Here is a 16,528-nt window from a genome sequence, read left to right on the forward strand (position 1 = left end):
GCAGGCACCAAAGAGAGCCCAGGGTGCCTGGGCAAGTTGTTTGCTGTCACGCGAAAAGGTGCTGAAGCGCAGGTTATAAACACCAACGAGATGAAGGGAGGTCCGCCCTGTACGTAAAGCCTTGTGCTCATTTTATTCATTCAAAGGCGTACATACAGGAAAGGGCAACACTGAATCCATGTGACGAAGCCCAGACTTTCAAACACTGCGCCAGCCTTCACAGAGAGACCATTTTGCTGCGGGGTTTTGGCTCAGCACCAGCAATAAGCAGAGTTCGTTATTAATTAAATTCCCCACGACTGAGATATGCCAGTCTCTGTTGCAAGGCCCCTGCCCCTGCCGAGCCCACCTGCGTCAGAGCAGGAACAAGAGAACTCCGTGATGGATAACGCCAACATGAAGTCACACTGGTGAAATGTGAGCTGATGGAGCAAAAACGCAATTCCCTCGCCGCCTGGTGCAGGCTGCGGGGAGGCGAGAGCCGCCAGACGGAGCCGCACCGGTGCCTCCGATGGAGCAGCTTCAGCTCCGTGTTGCTGAACAGGTGCAAGCTGTGGGGGCAGAGCCCAGAACTCAGGGCTTGTCACCATCCCCACCTCGTTCCGTCTTCGCACGATCTGCTCCAGGGTTGGCTGGGCACCGCGGCAGCCAGAGGCGGCAGCTCTGCAGCAGGAAAACTCTCTTCTTCCTCTTCCAGGGGCTGTCCTCCAGCTCCCCTGGTGTCCAGCCCATCCCTGGGAGCAGGGGGTCCAGGACCGGCTCTGCTGTCCAGGCTGGAAAGCCCCACGAAGCTGCTCAGCGAGGCTGGGTCGGACCCCGCAGAGTGGCTGTGGGCACTGCTGGCAAACCCGCAACGCGCCCTCTGCTCGGCCAAGGCAGCTGGCCGTGCCACCATGCGTACTGCAGCTTTAACTCTGTACAGACAAGAGAAAAGGTGCTGTTAATGAGGTTTCTTTTTCCTTCTTTTTTTTCTCCTCTTTCTCATGTCTGAGTAGAAAACAAGACTTCAAAATTGCAGGATGAGCACTTGGCGAGAAGAACCAATGCTTTTGTTTCCTATAAATATCAGTTGTCCAAAAATATATTTCTATTCTTATTTCTCCAAATACACATTCATATTTATCAATAAATATTTTATCATAGCCATTATCAAAACATCAAAGGCTGCTGAAATGTTGTACTTCAACTGACACTGCTTGTTCCAGGCTCACACAATGCATCAAATGCTCATCTCCCACAGCAGTCAAAATAGAATTAATATTTATATTAAGTTGTGATGGGAGAAGCAACCGGGGGCAGCATGGAAAGGAAGTGACTTTGCATTCTAGTGAATACCAAGGTAGCAAAACAAGAGCAGAGCAGGGAGAGCTCACAGCTGGAATTCCCACCAGGTACTGCCAAACCCACCGGACATCGGCAGCGACGGTCAGACAAGGTGCTGCTGCTGAGCTGGGATAGATCGCCACTGGCTACCTCTGAACTGCCACCATTGCCATTTCTCTTGAAGCCAGAAATGCCTTTACCTGCTAAGGCACAGCTGTTTTCTCAGACAGAAGGTGGATCTCCTCCCATGTTGGCCATTGCAGGGATCTGCCTCCTGCCTCTGCAGGCATCTGCTCCAGCCTCACAGCTAAATGCACACAGGAGAGCATCTCACACCCCTAGTTAAGAACAACTGTGAGAAAGAGGATTTCTCAAGCTCTGCCGGACACCATCAGCAGGCTCAAGGACATCTCCCTCAGCTCACCGAGTCTGGCTGCGCAGCTCACTGGGGAGCCCTGGACACCTGTGAGCCGCAGGCTCCAAAGCAAGAGCCTGGAAGGGCCCGACTGGAGGAGCAAAGCTGGCTCCCCCCCGCACCTGGGGATGCGCCCAGCCGCAGCACAGCACCGCAGCCCCCCTCCCCAGCGATCAACGGGCACCGGCAGCACCACGTTAGGTTCAGCTGCAAATCCCAACCATGCACAGAACTGTCGTAAAGTTAAAAACCAACACAGGCTGACGAGTATGTAAAGCCCTCCAATTTCAACTCTCCTAGGCACAAGCTAAATGAATAAAACACTTCACAACTGATTTATTTACAGTTAATGATATCCTCAGCCACTCTTGAGCTTGGCACAGTTCAAAGTACTAAGCACTTCCATGTTATTGTCCCAGGTTTTATTTCCCCACATATTTTCAACAGCGGGCAGTGACTCAGTCCCATGAATCATTTATGGCATTGTGAGTCACACTAGGTAGCACACGAAGGACCTGGATAACTATTACAAGGTTTGTTTGAGATCAAGAAACGCACAATATACTGCACAGTCATTAGTATTTAAAGGAAAATTATTTCATTTAGCAAGAAAAAAAGAAAAGGTATTTTAAAATGTTAATGCAACGTCTTGCTGGCAAACCAGACTTCCTCTCCCGCACGGTTTTGAAAATCAAACCTGCACTTTTTCCTCTGCCTACTTCAGTCAAATACATTGTGTGCATACAGAATTGTAATCAAGACCACAGAGAAAACTTCCAACAGGAGGCTCGCACCTCTTCTCCTGTAATTACACCTCTATATTAAAAAGGCACTTTCTTCAGAATTCAGCCTGAGCCACATCCTCAGCCGGTATAAATTAGCACATCTCCATCAACAGGCGCAGTGTGGCGGAACCGGCCCTTCATCTGCACCAGGCAGGGGCTGCAGCTGGGGGGACCAGGGACGTGCGGGGGCTCCAGCAGCCATGGCCACTGGCTGTGGCTCCACTCTGCACGTGGGGGGCTCCCAGAGGGGTGCAAAGCCCAAATCTGGGTGAGCCTGGGGCCCCCTGGGTGTCAGAGCCCCTCCTGGCAGGGCACGGCCAGGATGGATGGACAGACGGATGGATGGACGGATGGCTGCTCTCCCTTCAGTGGGAACACAGAAAACTTGTGTTTAACATAGCCATAGCAAGTGCTCGGTTCCTCTCTGCTGCTGCTGACCCAGGGCCATTGCAGCCTTTTACAAGCACTAATTAAATCACAGAAGACAGCTAATGCCTTGCTCTCCATCAGGGAGATGTAGGGAGTGCTCTGCCTCCAGCAAAAAACATCCCATCCCCACGTCCCTGTGGGGCTGAGCACTTTAACGTCTCCTCCTCTCTCAGCTCACAGGGACAGTCCACATTTGCTCAAGGACAGAAGTGTGTGCTAATCGAAGGCACTATTTTAGGAAGAGGCAAAAGAAACACCCAGGAAATAACTCTTAAAGGATACTGCCAAAATCACAGAGCGCCATTGCAGAGGCGAGGATTTTTGTTACAGTAGTAGGAACCTCATAAAGCAGCGAGAGCAACATGGTCTCCCCTGCACCACCTGACCAGAGGAACCACAGCAGGCAAGGGCTGCATCACTGTGGCCACTGGGTCCCGCGGGAGCAGGTCCTTGCTCTCTGGAACTGGTGCTCTCACCTCTCAGCTCTCCCAGGTCCAGGGTCTTCCCCAGCTGCTCCAGCAGGTCAGCCCTGGCCGCGTTCTTCTTGTGCTTTTTGCCGTCATAGTGCTGCTGTGCCATCATGGGGTTGTTGAACCAGGCTGCGCAGAGCTGGCAGTACCTGTCCGAGTCTCGCCGCTGATGTGGTGATGGTACCACCGGGGCACTATCCGTGTGCGGCGGCTTTAGGGAGCTCAGAGCAGTTTCTGTAAAATGAAAACATTAAGACATGAGCCTTTCCCGGCTGGTGTTGCTGTCTGAGTAACAGCAGAGCCTGAGGCAGATCCCACATTAGACACGGGGAGTAATTAGCAGCAGTTACAGGGTCCCACTGGATATTCTGGATGGCACTGCTTGGAAATCTACCATTTCTCATAAAAAAAGCAGCATGAAAGGCTAGCATAGGGCTGTTCCTCAGCTAGCTGCACTTCACTAGCTGGGAAAGGAAGACGGTCTCATTACGCATCCTACCACTGTTGTGACTAAACTTGCTAAACTTACCCTGCTTAAATTGCTACTTCCAGGAAAAACTGCCAGCAGAGAATAAACAAAACATGCAAAGCCATCTACTTCTCAAGACAGACAGATTTATCATCACATCAGGATTCTTCTTTTTCAATGTATTTGAAAAAGCTCTCAGAAAGAATAGGGAAAGCTGCAGTAATTGTAAATTGTCACAGATGAAGAAAATAATTTAATAGTCAGCACCCTCATTTAAATATCTTCACATTGTGAATTGACAGGTACCAGCAACCCACAATCTGAATTTAATCTCATTTCCCTTCAGATTCATCATGAGGCCACCCGGGAACACAAACATGATCCCCAAATGATTTCAAAGAAAAACGGGTAATTAGTCTTTACATAATGGAGCTGCACCTTGTTTGCTACAGTTTTCCTACTTTGTAAAAAATAAGTCACAAAGCCATGGAAAAACAGTAAAATAAAGTTCAGGTAACACTGGGATACAAAAATATACGGTGACTAGCACTTAATTATCACACCTCATTCAAAAATTCCCTTTCATGTGGTTTTCCTTTTCTTTTCCAGATGAAACATCTGTTATCTAAATAATTAACAAACCACTCTCTCTCTGACACAAGAATAGGCAAATTTTCAGGTGGTGAAGAGGAGCTCGGTCACTCTCCTTTGATCAAGGGGCTCAACGCTACTCCAGCCGAGTCCTGATGAGAACACAGGTTGGCAAGTGCCGAACCCACCTCAGCGTCTGATACCAGGAGCAGCAGCACTGAGCAAAACAGGGATATAATTAGACATGTAATTGCGACTGAAGCCCGCCGTGATTGGCTCCACCGCTCGAGAAAGTTAATATTGTTACGAATCTTCTGCTGACCTGCTCTGGAATGGATGTCTATTAACTTTCCTCAGGAAACTCTATCTTACGTATAGCATTACTTACAACCTCATCGATTTCCAGGGGTTTACAAGCATCTATTGTTTTTGATGACAACTGCCAAGGTATCAGAGTTTCACAGCCCGGACGGTGGGCTGGGGCTTTGTCACCCTCCTCGCCCGACTGCTTCTGCAGACACGCCTGGAGAGGAGCATCCTCTCTGCTGCTGCTGCCACCAGCGCTCTGCACAGCACCAGCAAACCAGCTCTTTGGGGGATTAGTTAATAAAGTGATTACACAACTGGCTTCTGCAGAAGATATTTCTTCTCCTCATTCTGCTGTCTCGCGAACCGCCCGCCTGCTCGTTTGGATTCATTTCACCCCACCAGAGGATTCCACTGCCTAATCTCTGCCCGCCCTCCATTTAACCAGCCCAGTTAGACACCGAGCACAACACCAACAGGGGAAACCTCTTCCCTTTGCCTGGGGCCTCACTGCAGCATGCCGGGCCCGGAGCATCACTCGCACATGCGCCGGCTCTGCCGGTGCAGCCCAGGTTGGTGGTGGCCGCGCTGCTGCCCCAGACACACTCCCAGCACAGCTGACGGGCAGCAGGCAGCACTCAGGACGGACACGGCTCTATTTTGCTCCTAAAAACATCATCTTTTCCAACACCTACGGTGCCAGCAGAAGACATATCCCCAGCCCTGCCGAGGTGCAGGCAACACGAACAACAGGACAAGTACACTGAAGAGCGGAGCCGGGGGCCTGCAGGCTGATTAAGAATAAAATTAGGAGATAGCAATATCACGCATCCAAACTAAGACTATGCAGACTTAGCATACACCTGACTCATGAAAAGTGAGCACAGCTTGCCTATTGTTCACATGTTCCTGTGACCACCCGCAGGTGCTCCCCGAGCAGCCTTGCTGGGGGGGGGGGGGGGGTCAGTGCCCAGGGGTGCGGGGACCGCGCACAGCCCGGGGATGCTGCAGGGACCCGCTCCTGTGCCCCGCGACAGGGCTGAGTGGCTCCAGAGCACTGCGAGGCGCCGGGACGGGGCTGTAGCGATGCCTGGGCATCTGGACCATTGCAAACAACCAGTTATTACAGCGGTCCGGGAGCTCTGTGATATATCTGACTTGCTGCTCTGCAGGCCCTAGGCTATAAAGTTAAATCTATCAGATCTTTCAGTCAGCTTTCTCCTTGTTTATATGTTAGCTGCTGCCAGAGGGGAACCAGGGAGGCTGAAGTTCGCAGAGCTGGTGGTGTCCGCAGGAGTTATATCTCTCACTCACTAAAGAAATACGACAGAAGCATCCCCTGCTGCTCAGCCATCAGCTGGACTGGTGGCCCCATGGCTGTGCATCCAAGTCCCTCTTGATGAGCTTGGTGGCTTGTGCTCACCCAAACATGGTGCAGGAAGGAGGCTGGCAGCGCTCCTGCTTCGAGAGATTGCGCCAGAGCCCCCCCCTCCACCCCAGCCCTGCATCGAGCCCACCATGCCTGCCTCCCCTCCCTGCAGGCTGCAGCCCCCATGGCAGGGACCCTCTGCCCGCATCACATGGGTGCTCCTGCATGGCAGGGATTTCCTCTTGGCACTCAGAATACCAAGTACTTTCTTGCAAAGCCACAATCCCCAGGTTCCATTTACAACTCCCACCAGTCCTAAGGCACGTTGAACCCAGCCTGACAATTAACAAAAACATCCCATGTCTTCCAAATCCTCCTGAAGAGAAACAGCTGAAAGTTGACTTCTCTGCACATGTCGATTTATCATTTTGATATGCACTGCATAACTACTACAGAACAGAGAACATGATCGTTCCCTGAGCAGCGACACAAAAATTAATAATAAACACTCACAAAACAGCAAATGTTAAAAATGTTTCTCCATCTAAAACACAAACATAAAAGCTGCTAGTTTGACTATTTCAAGTATTTCAAAATGCTAAATAGCTCTTGACAGTCTGCCTTACGTTCCCTTTTGCTGTGGGAGGGAAGTGAGAAAGTCTTACTTTGCTGCAAGAAGCAAAATACAAAGTTAGAAACACTTTAGCACTCTTGCAATGAACTAATGTTTGACATTTCTTGCATGCAAAGCTTTTTATTCATAGCTGTATTTAAATGGCACCCAACTTTTTATCATCGCCACTCTCCAGGAACTGTGCATGAGAATGACGAAGTAACTGAGCCACGACAGTGGGGCAATGGAGAAACTCAGTTTTCTTCAACAGACAAATCTGGGACTTTTGCAGAGTCCAGCTGCTGCTGGGGGCACCCTTGCACCCAAACCTGAAAGCCATTTACTCTGTCCCCTTGAATGCAAACCCTGCTCTAGGAACTAGAGAACAGGAAGGTAAAAGAAGCCAAGGTAACTTTTCCTGCTGGCAAAATCCTGCCCTTGTACCTCACCCCAAACGCAGGGGACCCCTGTGCAGGCACCTGCCCCCACAGAGCCATGACTCACGCCGCAGCACTACCGGTGCTGAGGGGCCGATTTCCACCTTCCTGAAACAATGCCTGCAGGTACCCGCACTTCGATCAATGAAAGCAGCAGCTATTTCCCCCCACAATTCTTTGTTTTATAACTCATAGTGATGACTGGATGCAAGCTGACGGAAGATGTTGGAAATGACTAGAGAAATTCATCAGCAATAGTGGTGAGATAAAGCCTCTGAGAGGGCTACAACCTTGTGCAGCAGAAGCAACAGAAAAGATCACGAATATTTCACTGTAGTGAGGAGACATCGCTTTCCTACTGCAAAAAAAACCAACTGTTAAGGCACTTCTCCATTTCCTGAAAACATCAGCTGAGAAATGAGAGATGTGTACTTCATTAAAATGATAAAATTGAAAGGGAAGGTGTAACACTAAGACAGAAAACTCAGAATATCAAGCAGCAGTCCGTTCGGAGGCAGAACGTGTCCACATGCATCCACCAAACAGACCCAAGCCCTCCCAAAGGCAGGTGACGGATGCTACAGCTTCAGGTGATCAGAAAGCACATCTGGATTATCCGGCAGGAATTGGGGGCGGGGGGGTGGGGGGTGGGCGGGAACAGAACTGTTGGGGCACAGAGTAGGACATAGGCTCGCATCTTCCAACGCTGCGCAGAGCACAGGTTGCTTCAGTTTAGGACTGATGCAACCTCCATGATGAGGGCAGGGAAGTCTGTTCTTTCCCAATTCAGCAGAGCAGACATAATAAACATCTCACCTCGTGACACAAAACCCCTTGGGAAGTGCCTGAGCTGCTCTCAGGTACAATATGAAGCAGCGCTCTTGCACAACACCGCTGGCAGGGAAGAACGCTCAGCACTCAGACCCATGCGGGATGTCAGCAGCAGGGGAGGTATCTGCAGAATCCTGTCCCTCTGCCGCTTCCCGGCTGGAAACAGATGCCAGGCCAGGGCGAAGTTCGGCGTTTGGAGAGGAGCTGCTCTGCAGAGTGAAGCCTCGGGGAATTTCTGGCTACCAGCAGTGGCTCCAGGTCCCACCACAGCCTGGCAGCAGAGCGTGTTTCAGAGCTGCTGCCTCCAGGAACCATCACCAGGATCAGAATTCCGGTTGCAGATATTTTTCAAATTTTTCACCTTCGCTGAGAGTATTACGTATTTTTCAATGCTTTTTTTTTTTTTTCTTTTCCTTTTACTGGATAACACTGCTCTTCCAACAGCTCAAGAATTCTTCCTGAATTTCCCTTGCAGTTTCAACTGCATTCATTAGTCTTAATTTTGTCCCCTAAATACATTTTGTTACTGTGCAATTTAAAGAGATGCTATGCTCCACAGAGGCAATTGTATGCCTGTGTGAACAAAATGACTCCTGCAAAGACAGCTGGGCAAAGAATTTCGCCATTTCTTTCCTCCCTTTACACAAAGACCGCTAATTAAACAAATGGTCAACATGGAAATTCACAACAATTTAGAGTAGCAGGATAAATTCTTGTGCAAAGCTGAAAATCAGACGTTGAAAACTGGAGGTTATTACTGACTTTTACTTGCCTATTGGCACTAAAAATACCTTTTCAGATTAACTGTGTTTAATCTCAGCTACAATCAGAGCACTTGGGGAACTTTGAAAACATTTTATGCTTTTTTTTTTTTTAATTTAAAGATTATGAGAGTTCAAGTATTTGTAGAGAGTCTTTCTCATTTTTTTTTGATCACATGTGAAAGTTAAAAAACACTTTACTTTTAGGAGCATAGGGAAACACCAACAAAACATTCAAGCCATTTAACCATCTGAAGGATTACCGTGTGACGATCAGAACAGCAGCTTGACCCCTTTTAAAGATGCTAACCAGTCAGGCTGCAGGCATGAGCTCCTGCCTCCTGAATTGCCAGCGCCCGCTCCTTGATCACTGGGCTCAGCTTCCAGGTCCCTGGAATGTCAGAAGGTGCTGGATCCCTCCGCAGCAACACACAGGTGATTATCAATACCTCTTAATTGCTGCAAGTTAGCAGCTTACTTCTGAGCAGATTAATTTTAAATGTTATCGATCTCCTTTATGAAAATGAAAGGGAAAGCGAGCCACCACTGGTCCCAGCACAGGGCGTACAAGAGCCTCTGGAATGCCCTTCCATGGAGCTGGGGAAGAAAAATAGCTGGAAAATACATCTTCCTATTGAAAAGAGTGCAGCCACCACTCCCCTGCAGAGCCACCCGCAGCCTGGCTGCTCTGCTGTCACAGACATGTGAAGCCCCCAGGACAGGACCCTCCTCCCCGGGAGCATTCAGCATGCTCAGGGCTGTGTGTGGTCAGCTCCCAGGACTCATGAGCCCTGGACCTTCCGAAGCTCTGTCTATGAAACTAAAAGCTCCCTAGTGCCAGCCATGAAGGACTGAGACAAAAAACCCAGTGGAAAAATGCTGGGTGACTCTGTAGGAAGCCCAGGAAAATGTGTCCAAAGGGCACGTTTCTGAGAACTACTGGAGAGCGAGGAGGTGCTTATTAATGTATTCCTGCAGCTCAGCCCCATCTTCCAGATCAAGTGTCTGGAAGAGCTGATGAGTCCTTGAGTTAGTTACTCTTTCCTAGTGATTACAACAGCTGAAGAGCCCATCACTCTCGGAGCACACGGTGTGGCTCACTTAGAGCCTCTGCGAGGCTGATCCAGGTGATTAAAAAATTAGACAACACTACAACACAAAGCTGCAGCTCTTGGAAAGCCCTGCCCTGACAGAGCCCTACAGCCCCTGCATCCACAGGCAGCACGTCAGGGCTGGCCCCAGCACCATCCTGCACAGAGCCCACAGCAAGTCAGCCTCAGCACCCCTGCAGGGGTCTCTAACAACGGAGGGTGTATAGCTGGTTCTCATCTACCTATGCCAGCCTACACCTCTCCGATTTTGTTAATGGAAACACTGGTTCACCAGTAACTGAGCTCTCCGCTGGCACCTGCTGCACCCAGATCCGTTCCCTCCTGCCCACAGCCTGTCCATCTGCCCTTGCAGGACTCCAGCACTGCAGGCAGACCCCTGGCTCCTGGCTGCTTCCCCCACCTGCCCCAACAGCACCAGACCCCCAGGGTCCTGCCTGCAACAATGGCCCCACAGGTAAAAACAGCAACTCCTTCCCTGCTGGCAGGGGAATCCGAATTGTTGACTTATGTGGGAATTGGTCCATGCGCTATTCCCTGGTCACTCCTGTGACCCTCAGAGACTCACCTGGATTTAAGCAGAAATACTAGGGTTTGTGCCAGGTCCTTTGTGCCAGAGGAGAAACCACTGGAAGGCTGCACACAAGGGATGGGGTTCTGAGCACCAATGCAAGCACTGGACAATTACATACCATAAACGAGTACACTACTTCTCTCTGTGCCGTTGCAATTATTTGCCAGCTGCAGAGAACAGCCTAAGGAGCCCTCACTCAGCTGCAAATTACCACATCAGTTCATGTCAGATCCATCCTCCCAGCTCTCCACGGGGACGGTCAGGAGCTGCCAGCACCCCCTGCCACCCGCAGCTGCACCCTCGCCTCCTGCAGGGTCTGTGCCAAGCACCTGGAGCACCGGGCACTTTTCGGATGCACCTCAGCAACTGGCAAACTCTGCTGCACCTTCCCTGTTAGTTAAAACACGCAAGCCACCACCTAAAGCGATACCCTGTGCTCCCTCAGGCCAAGGGGATAATGTTTACCAAGCCAGTCCTGGTAAAGGACAGACTATATTCTATACACATAAGCACCTACAGCCTGTAAAGTTAAAAAAGCAACACACACACACACATGCACGCACAGCCAGCCCCCCTTATTTAATCACATCTAGGATTCATGCACTCTGTGTTAGGCAGGATGCACAACGCACAGCTGAATTTATATTCTGCTCTGAAGGAAGTGCCACTGGTAGCAATACTAAAATACAACTGTCTGCAGAACCACAGCCCAGTCATCCCGCCTGGTCAGCAAGAAAAACAGTTTGTTCAAGTATCCTCTGGCCTGACAACCACAGAGGAAGTTTTGTTTCTCAGTAAATTAGCACTTTGCAGGTGCTTTATGGTTAAGCAAACAATAAGATGGTTAAATTATCCGATTCCAACATTTGACTTTTTAAATGTGAAAGTTAATAGGCTTGCATTATTGGAATCACCGTGGAGGAAAGCATGAATACCCATCTGGGCAAAAATCAAAAGACGATCGATCCAACAGTTTTTAAAGACCAGATTTCCCTCTAAGGTAAAAGCAAATGATATGCTGCTCTGTACAGTAGCACGAAAGGTTTATTAAACATATTAGCTGAGCTGTCGAATAACTTCTGATAATTAAAGCGAGGCTTGGCTATTTGTGCCCAGAGGAGATATTATCTTCCACTGAGCAAAACATTTCAGAAGCATGGAGCCAGAGATAGGACTCTCGTACAAAGGCCAGCCTGGCTGATAAACCATTAATCTATGTGAACAAAGCAGGCAATAATGAGCATCAGCAATTTTTAAAGGTTGTTATGACAGCAACACAAATGAATAGCTGCTTCTGCCGGCCATCACCACTCAGCTATCCATTCTCTGCCGCGCAGGCACCAAGCCGGCGCCTTGGCCGTGCCTCCTCGGCACAGCGAGCCCGCGCCGCCCCGCGCCGGACCCTCCTGCTCCGGCTCGCTGCCTCTGGACCTACCTGTGGCCTTTAATGCCGGTTGTTCACCTAGCAACAGTTTTAACCTTTTGGCATGGATTTTCCCTTGGTAATGCGATTCGGCCACCACTGCTGAGGTAAAGGACATGTTACATAGTGTGCAGCATTTGTTCTTATCCACTGAGTCACCATCACTGCCCTGGGTGGAGACAAAAACACAGAAAAAAAAAAAAAAAAAAAAGAGGTGTATAAGCCCACCAAGCACAGTCACGGAGAAAGAAGAGAGAGGGACCCAGGCTGTTATGCCAAGGTCGCAGTTTCCAAGGGGATTCCCTTCCTCGTCTCCCACAGACTCGCTCCTGCCTGGTCCCAGCCCTGCTCAGCCTGGGGGTGACTCCGACCCCCGGGGCACTCCCGAGCCCCCAGCCCCTCCACTCTCATTCGTGCACGGGAAGCTCACCCTTGCGCTCCCCACGGCCGTGCAGCTCACCCCTCGCATCCACCAGCCAGCCTGCCTGCCTTTAGTCCTTATTCCTGTACTCCAGCTGAGGGAATCCTACAAAGCTGGTGCTTTCCCTGCCAGCAGACACCAGTGCTTCCTCCAGCCACACTTCTGTCAGAGACCCCAGAGCACTGGGGGGACAGGGTGGAGGGCTGCCCTCTCTGCAGGTGGGAGAAGCAAACAAACCAGCAGGACTCGCGCAGGTCCCCCAAGCCAGCCTGGCCACCTCCTGCCCCTCCGCCTTTGCTCTGCTGTTCATGAGGCCCTGGTGGAGACCCCTTTACCCCTCCCATCATGCAGAGACCAAGGGGAGACCGGCCGGTGGAGCGGGGATCCCTGGCTGCACCCTCTCTGCAGCCCATCAGCTCCATGAGCCACCTGGCCACCCTGGGCTGCCTGTCCGCTGCCCCTCACCGGGCAGCCAGGCTCGTACCTCGCCACAACAATTTACTATGAACTGCTGACAAGATAAACCTGAAGGCAAGAGCAGCCTTGTGGCACATACTGAAGACAGGAAAAAACGCTCGCTGCAAGGTTTGCACAAGGAAAAAAACCAGCAAAACACCTAAAAAAACACATGTATGTTCTGTTCCTTTCCTAGAGACTGTTTTTGGGCTCTTGAACACTACCAGATGAAAAAACAGGCAATCATAACAGTCCAAGACACTTTGCACACACCAGGAAAAAACACATCCCAGAAACTGATGCTGCCTAAAGCAAACTCAGAGCTGCAGCCCATAGTCCTGTTGGAGGATCTGTACAACGAAACTCCCTGGTGCAAAGCGGGGGTTTGCGAGATCCTAGTGTCAGCTAAGAGGTGACTGGAAAAGTGAAGAAGTTAAGAACATCACCATTCAGTATTTCAGTGCCAGCAAGGGGCCATCCTTCACAGTTACTAATCACTGCATCTTTATTTTTACAAGTAAACCCTGATTTAATGACAATATTGTCTCCAACCTTCCTTACTCTTCATTATTCTTCTAAGAATAAAAGCCAGCGACCTCTGCCCAGCTGGGTGCTGAGCTTAGACCTTCTGCTCTAAGCAAAGCCCACGAGGAGGGGTTGCTGTGGCTCCAGGCTGCCGGTTTCCCCCACGGCAGGAGTGGTGCCGCTGCCCGTGCCACCACACGTCCTGGACCCTGCAGCAGCTCCTGGCACTGTTCCCTCTCACCCAGGCACCCATCACCCCGGGGGGTACAGAGCATCCTGTTACCCCCCGGCAGAGGCTGAGCGCAGAGGCACCGGTGCCCGGCGGGGAGAAGCTGAGCCACGGGGAGGGCTTGGGAGAAGAGAGAGCTCACCAACAGCCCCTGGGCTGAACATCTGTGAGCAAAACCTGACTGCAGCTGCCAGCAAGGGCTTAGAATAAACAGGTTCCATAGACACAAGGGTACCAACAACGAGCAAGCAGGGGGAAAAGCACGCTTGCACTATTAGTCACAACTAATTATTCAACCCATTCCACAAAGGAAATGGGAATCACGTTTAGGGGTGCATATACGTGGCCTTGCTTTTCCAAAGATCTCAGTATGTTGTGTTTGCCATTGAGTACAATTTATAAATGATGTCTTTTGAAAATACTCCTCCGTGCAGAGCAAGACCTTTCAAAAGCTGGAAAATGACCTGCTTTGTGCAGGTCGTTAGCATCCCAGCTCATTCCCTGGATGAGATGGACAGACCTGGCCCCAGACCCACCCCCAGTGACAAGCCATCTAGAGACAGCTGTGCACTTTTTTTTTTTTTTTAAGCGAATATTCCAAATGCTGGTGTACAGTCAAAACAGCAAACAGACTGCTTTAGGAGCTGCAGTCTTCATTTTACAAGAACTTCACAACAAGCCGTAACCACATTCTGGTTCATCTCCGCACAAAGATTCAGGCACTGGTGGGAGCAACACCACCAGCCCCTCGCCACTGCCCCTGCGGGACCGTGCCCCTGAGTGCCCAAAGCACGTCTGCCAGCTGGGACCGATGGCACCGCTGCGAAAGGACAGCACAGGCCAAGGGAAAACCAGAGAGCATCCAAAAGCCAGCTCCCTTCTGCAAATGTCACGCTCATCTTCAGACACAGAATGCAGAGCACAGCTCTTCAGCTTCTCCACATAAACAAACGGGTGAATCAGCACCAGCACCAGCGGCCACCCCGCTGTCCCCCACCAAAGCACAGCCTGAGCCCAGGCCAACGCACCCGACCCAGCCGCCAGCGGTGCCGGGGCAGCATGGCAAGCCCCAGCCGCGCCCCCACACATCCCCACCATGGCAGGGCAGGAGACGAGCTCTGCAACGCTTGGGAGCAGGAACTGACCACACAGCTGACACCCAACCCACTGTGTAAAGGTCATTTTCTCCCCCAAAATAAGCACCATTGGAAAAAGGACCAATTTTCACCCCTTTGATGCTGCTGTTAACTATAAATCAACTTAAACCTTAGAGAAACATCTCCAGGGGTGATTAGTACTGTTCTGAGTGTAATTTGCACTTCTTTTAAATAGGTTTCTCTCAAGATATTTTACATCTTCAAAGGGAAATCACTTGAAAGTTAAGAGCAGCGTAAAAAATTCCCAGACTCTATTGATCATCTGCGGTGGCAACATATAAAGAGCCTCCAACAGAGTTCGTTTGAAACGCTGATACACTTCAGTGCTTATGTACCAGGGTCCCCTCCTCTGCCTGGTCTGCTCTTCAGTGACATTTCTCTTTTGCAACCTACTTTCACAGACAGACTGCAGTTAAAAAAAATAAATTGTAAGATGTTAAACTCCCTCAAACAACCCTCAGACACTCCACTTAGAGCCCAAGGCTCCATTTACACCGATCCACAGTTTGCTGCGCAGCTCATCCAAGCGCACCCAGGTCTCTGGGCGCATCTCGGAGGGGATTTGGCCACCAGAGCCTCACCCGTGGGCAGGACGGGATGTCCCCAATTGCTTGGTTGGCCTGAGCGTCCCAGCCTCTGTGCAAACCCCACAGACCTTCGCTCTCCAACAGCCAGCCGTTTTTCATGCTCTTTGTTAGTGGGATGCAGGAGGTGTTCAGATTCAAGTGTTATTAAGCGCTGGCCTAAGCCTGGTGCATCCATTCATCAGCAGAATCGCTGCCCTCCCCTCCACCCCCCCCCGATGCCCCACACAGAGCTGCCCAGCACCCGAGGCCAGATCCAGCCCTGAAGGGTAATTATGCCTTCTCATTTGTCGGTGGCTGTTTTACCTGTAACCAGATGGGCTGGGGGGAACCCAAGCTGGGTGTCTTTTGTCACCCGTTGAAAGACACCGCGTTGACAGGATCGTACACAGCCAGCTGGTAAAATAACATCACGTGTCGATCAGGATGCCCAGGCGAGCCCAGCCCGAGTCGGGGCACAAGGCTCAGTCGACCTGCAGCCTGCTTGGGGCAGACGCCCGCTCTCCAGGGATGCTCTGCACCCACGCGTGCACTCATCCATCACTCCTCGCTGCTTCCCTGGCTCCCACACCCAGCTCAGTCTAAAGCAGCAGCAGTAAATAGGCACTAACATCTCAATTTAGTTTCCACAAAACCCACACAAGCAACTCTCTAACCCCACGCTGCATAAAGCCAGCCCACGCACAAGGAATACTTCTACCATTTGTTTTTGCAATCTTCTCCAGATGATCCCTTCTTGCTAACCTTTGCAGGGATGCAGCACTGACAGGGGTGAATGGCCTCGCATAAACTGAAGCACCATGGAACACACCACGAGCTCGGAGATAAAGCATCCGCTTCCCAACACTGGCATTGCTCATCCTCCCCCAGCTCCACAGACATGCCGGGCCAGCCTAGTTTATAGGCCTTCTTTTTGTAATATTATAAACTTCAAAGCAAGTCTTGTACATCCAACAGAATTGAGTTCAGTTATTCAGATGCCTGTTAACAAGCTGCTAAAAGGCATAATCTTCGCACAGGACCATGCAGTTACAGTCCCTTGCTGCATGCTCCTTAAGCAATCCTCAGGAAAAGTAAGGATTTTTATTGCACAAATACAAATCTGCTGTCTTCCTTTCTTAGGTTTTACTAAGAAGAAAATATCATACAGACACTTGAAATATAGCAATATAAAACACAGCACTCAAGGCACTGTGAAGTGTCTTTTAAATTTGAGTTAATTTTCTGCATGTGAAGAGGGTGTTGCTGTTA

At 50.4% G+C, this 16,528-nt stretch overlaps 1 protein-coding gene across 2 annotated transcripts in view; it reads right to left on the reverse strand.

Annotated features, from left to right (window-relative positions):
• ZMAT4 (zinc finger matrin-type 4) overlaps positions 1-16,528 on the reverse strand; it is a 67,082-nt gene that overhangs the window by 14,023 nt on the left and 36,531 nt on the right. For both annotated transcript variants that reach the window (XM_037371784.1, XM_037371783.1), the window contains 2 exons: positions 11,918-12,074; positions 3,429-3,656 (listed from right to left, as the gene is read on the reverse strand). In XM_037371784.1, coding sequence (XP_037227681.1) covers positions 3,429-3,656; positions 11,918-12,074 — 385 coding nt within the window. The remainder of the gene's footprint in view (positions 1-3,428; positions 3,657-11,917; positions 12,075-16,528) is intronic.

This window comes from Falco rusticolus, chromosome 20, assembly GCF_015220075.1.
Source record: "Falco rusticolus isolate bFalRus1 chromosome 20, bFalRus1.pri, whole genome shotgun sequence".
Lineage (NCBI taxonomy): Eukaryota > Metazoa > Chordata > Aves > Falconiformes > Falconidae > Falco > Falco rusticolus.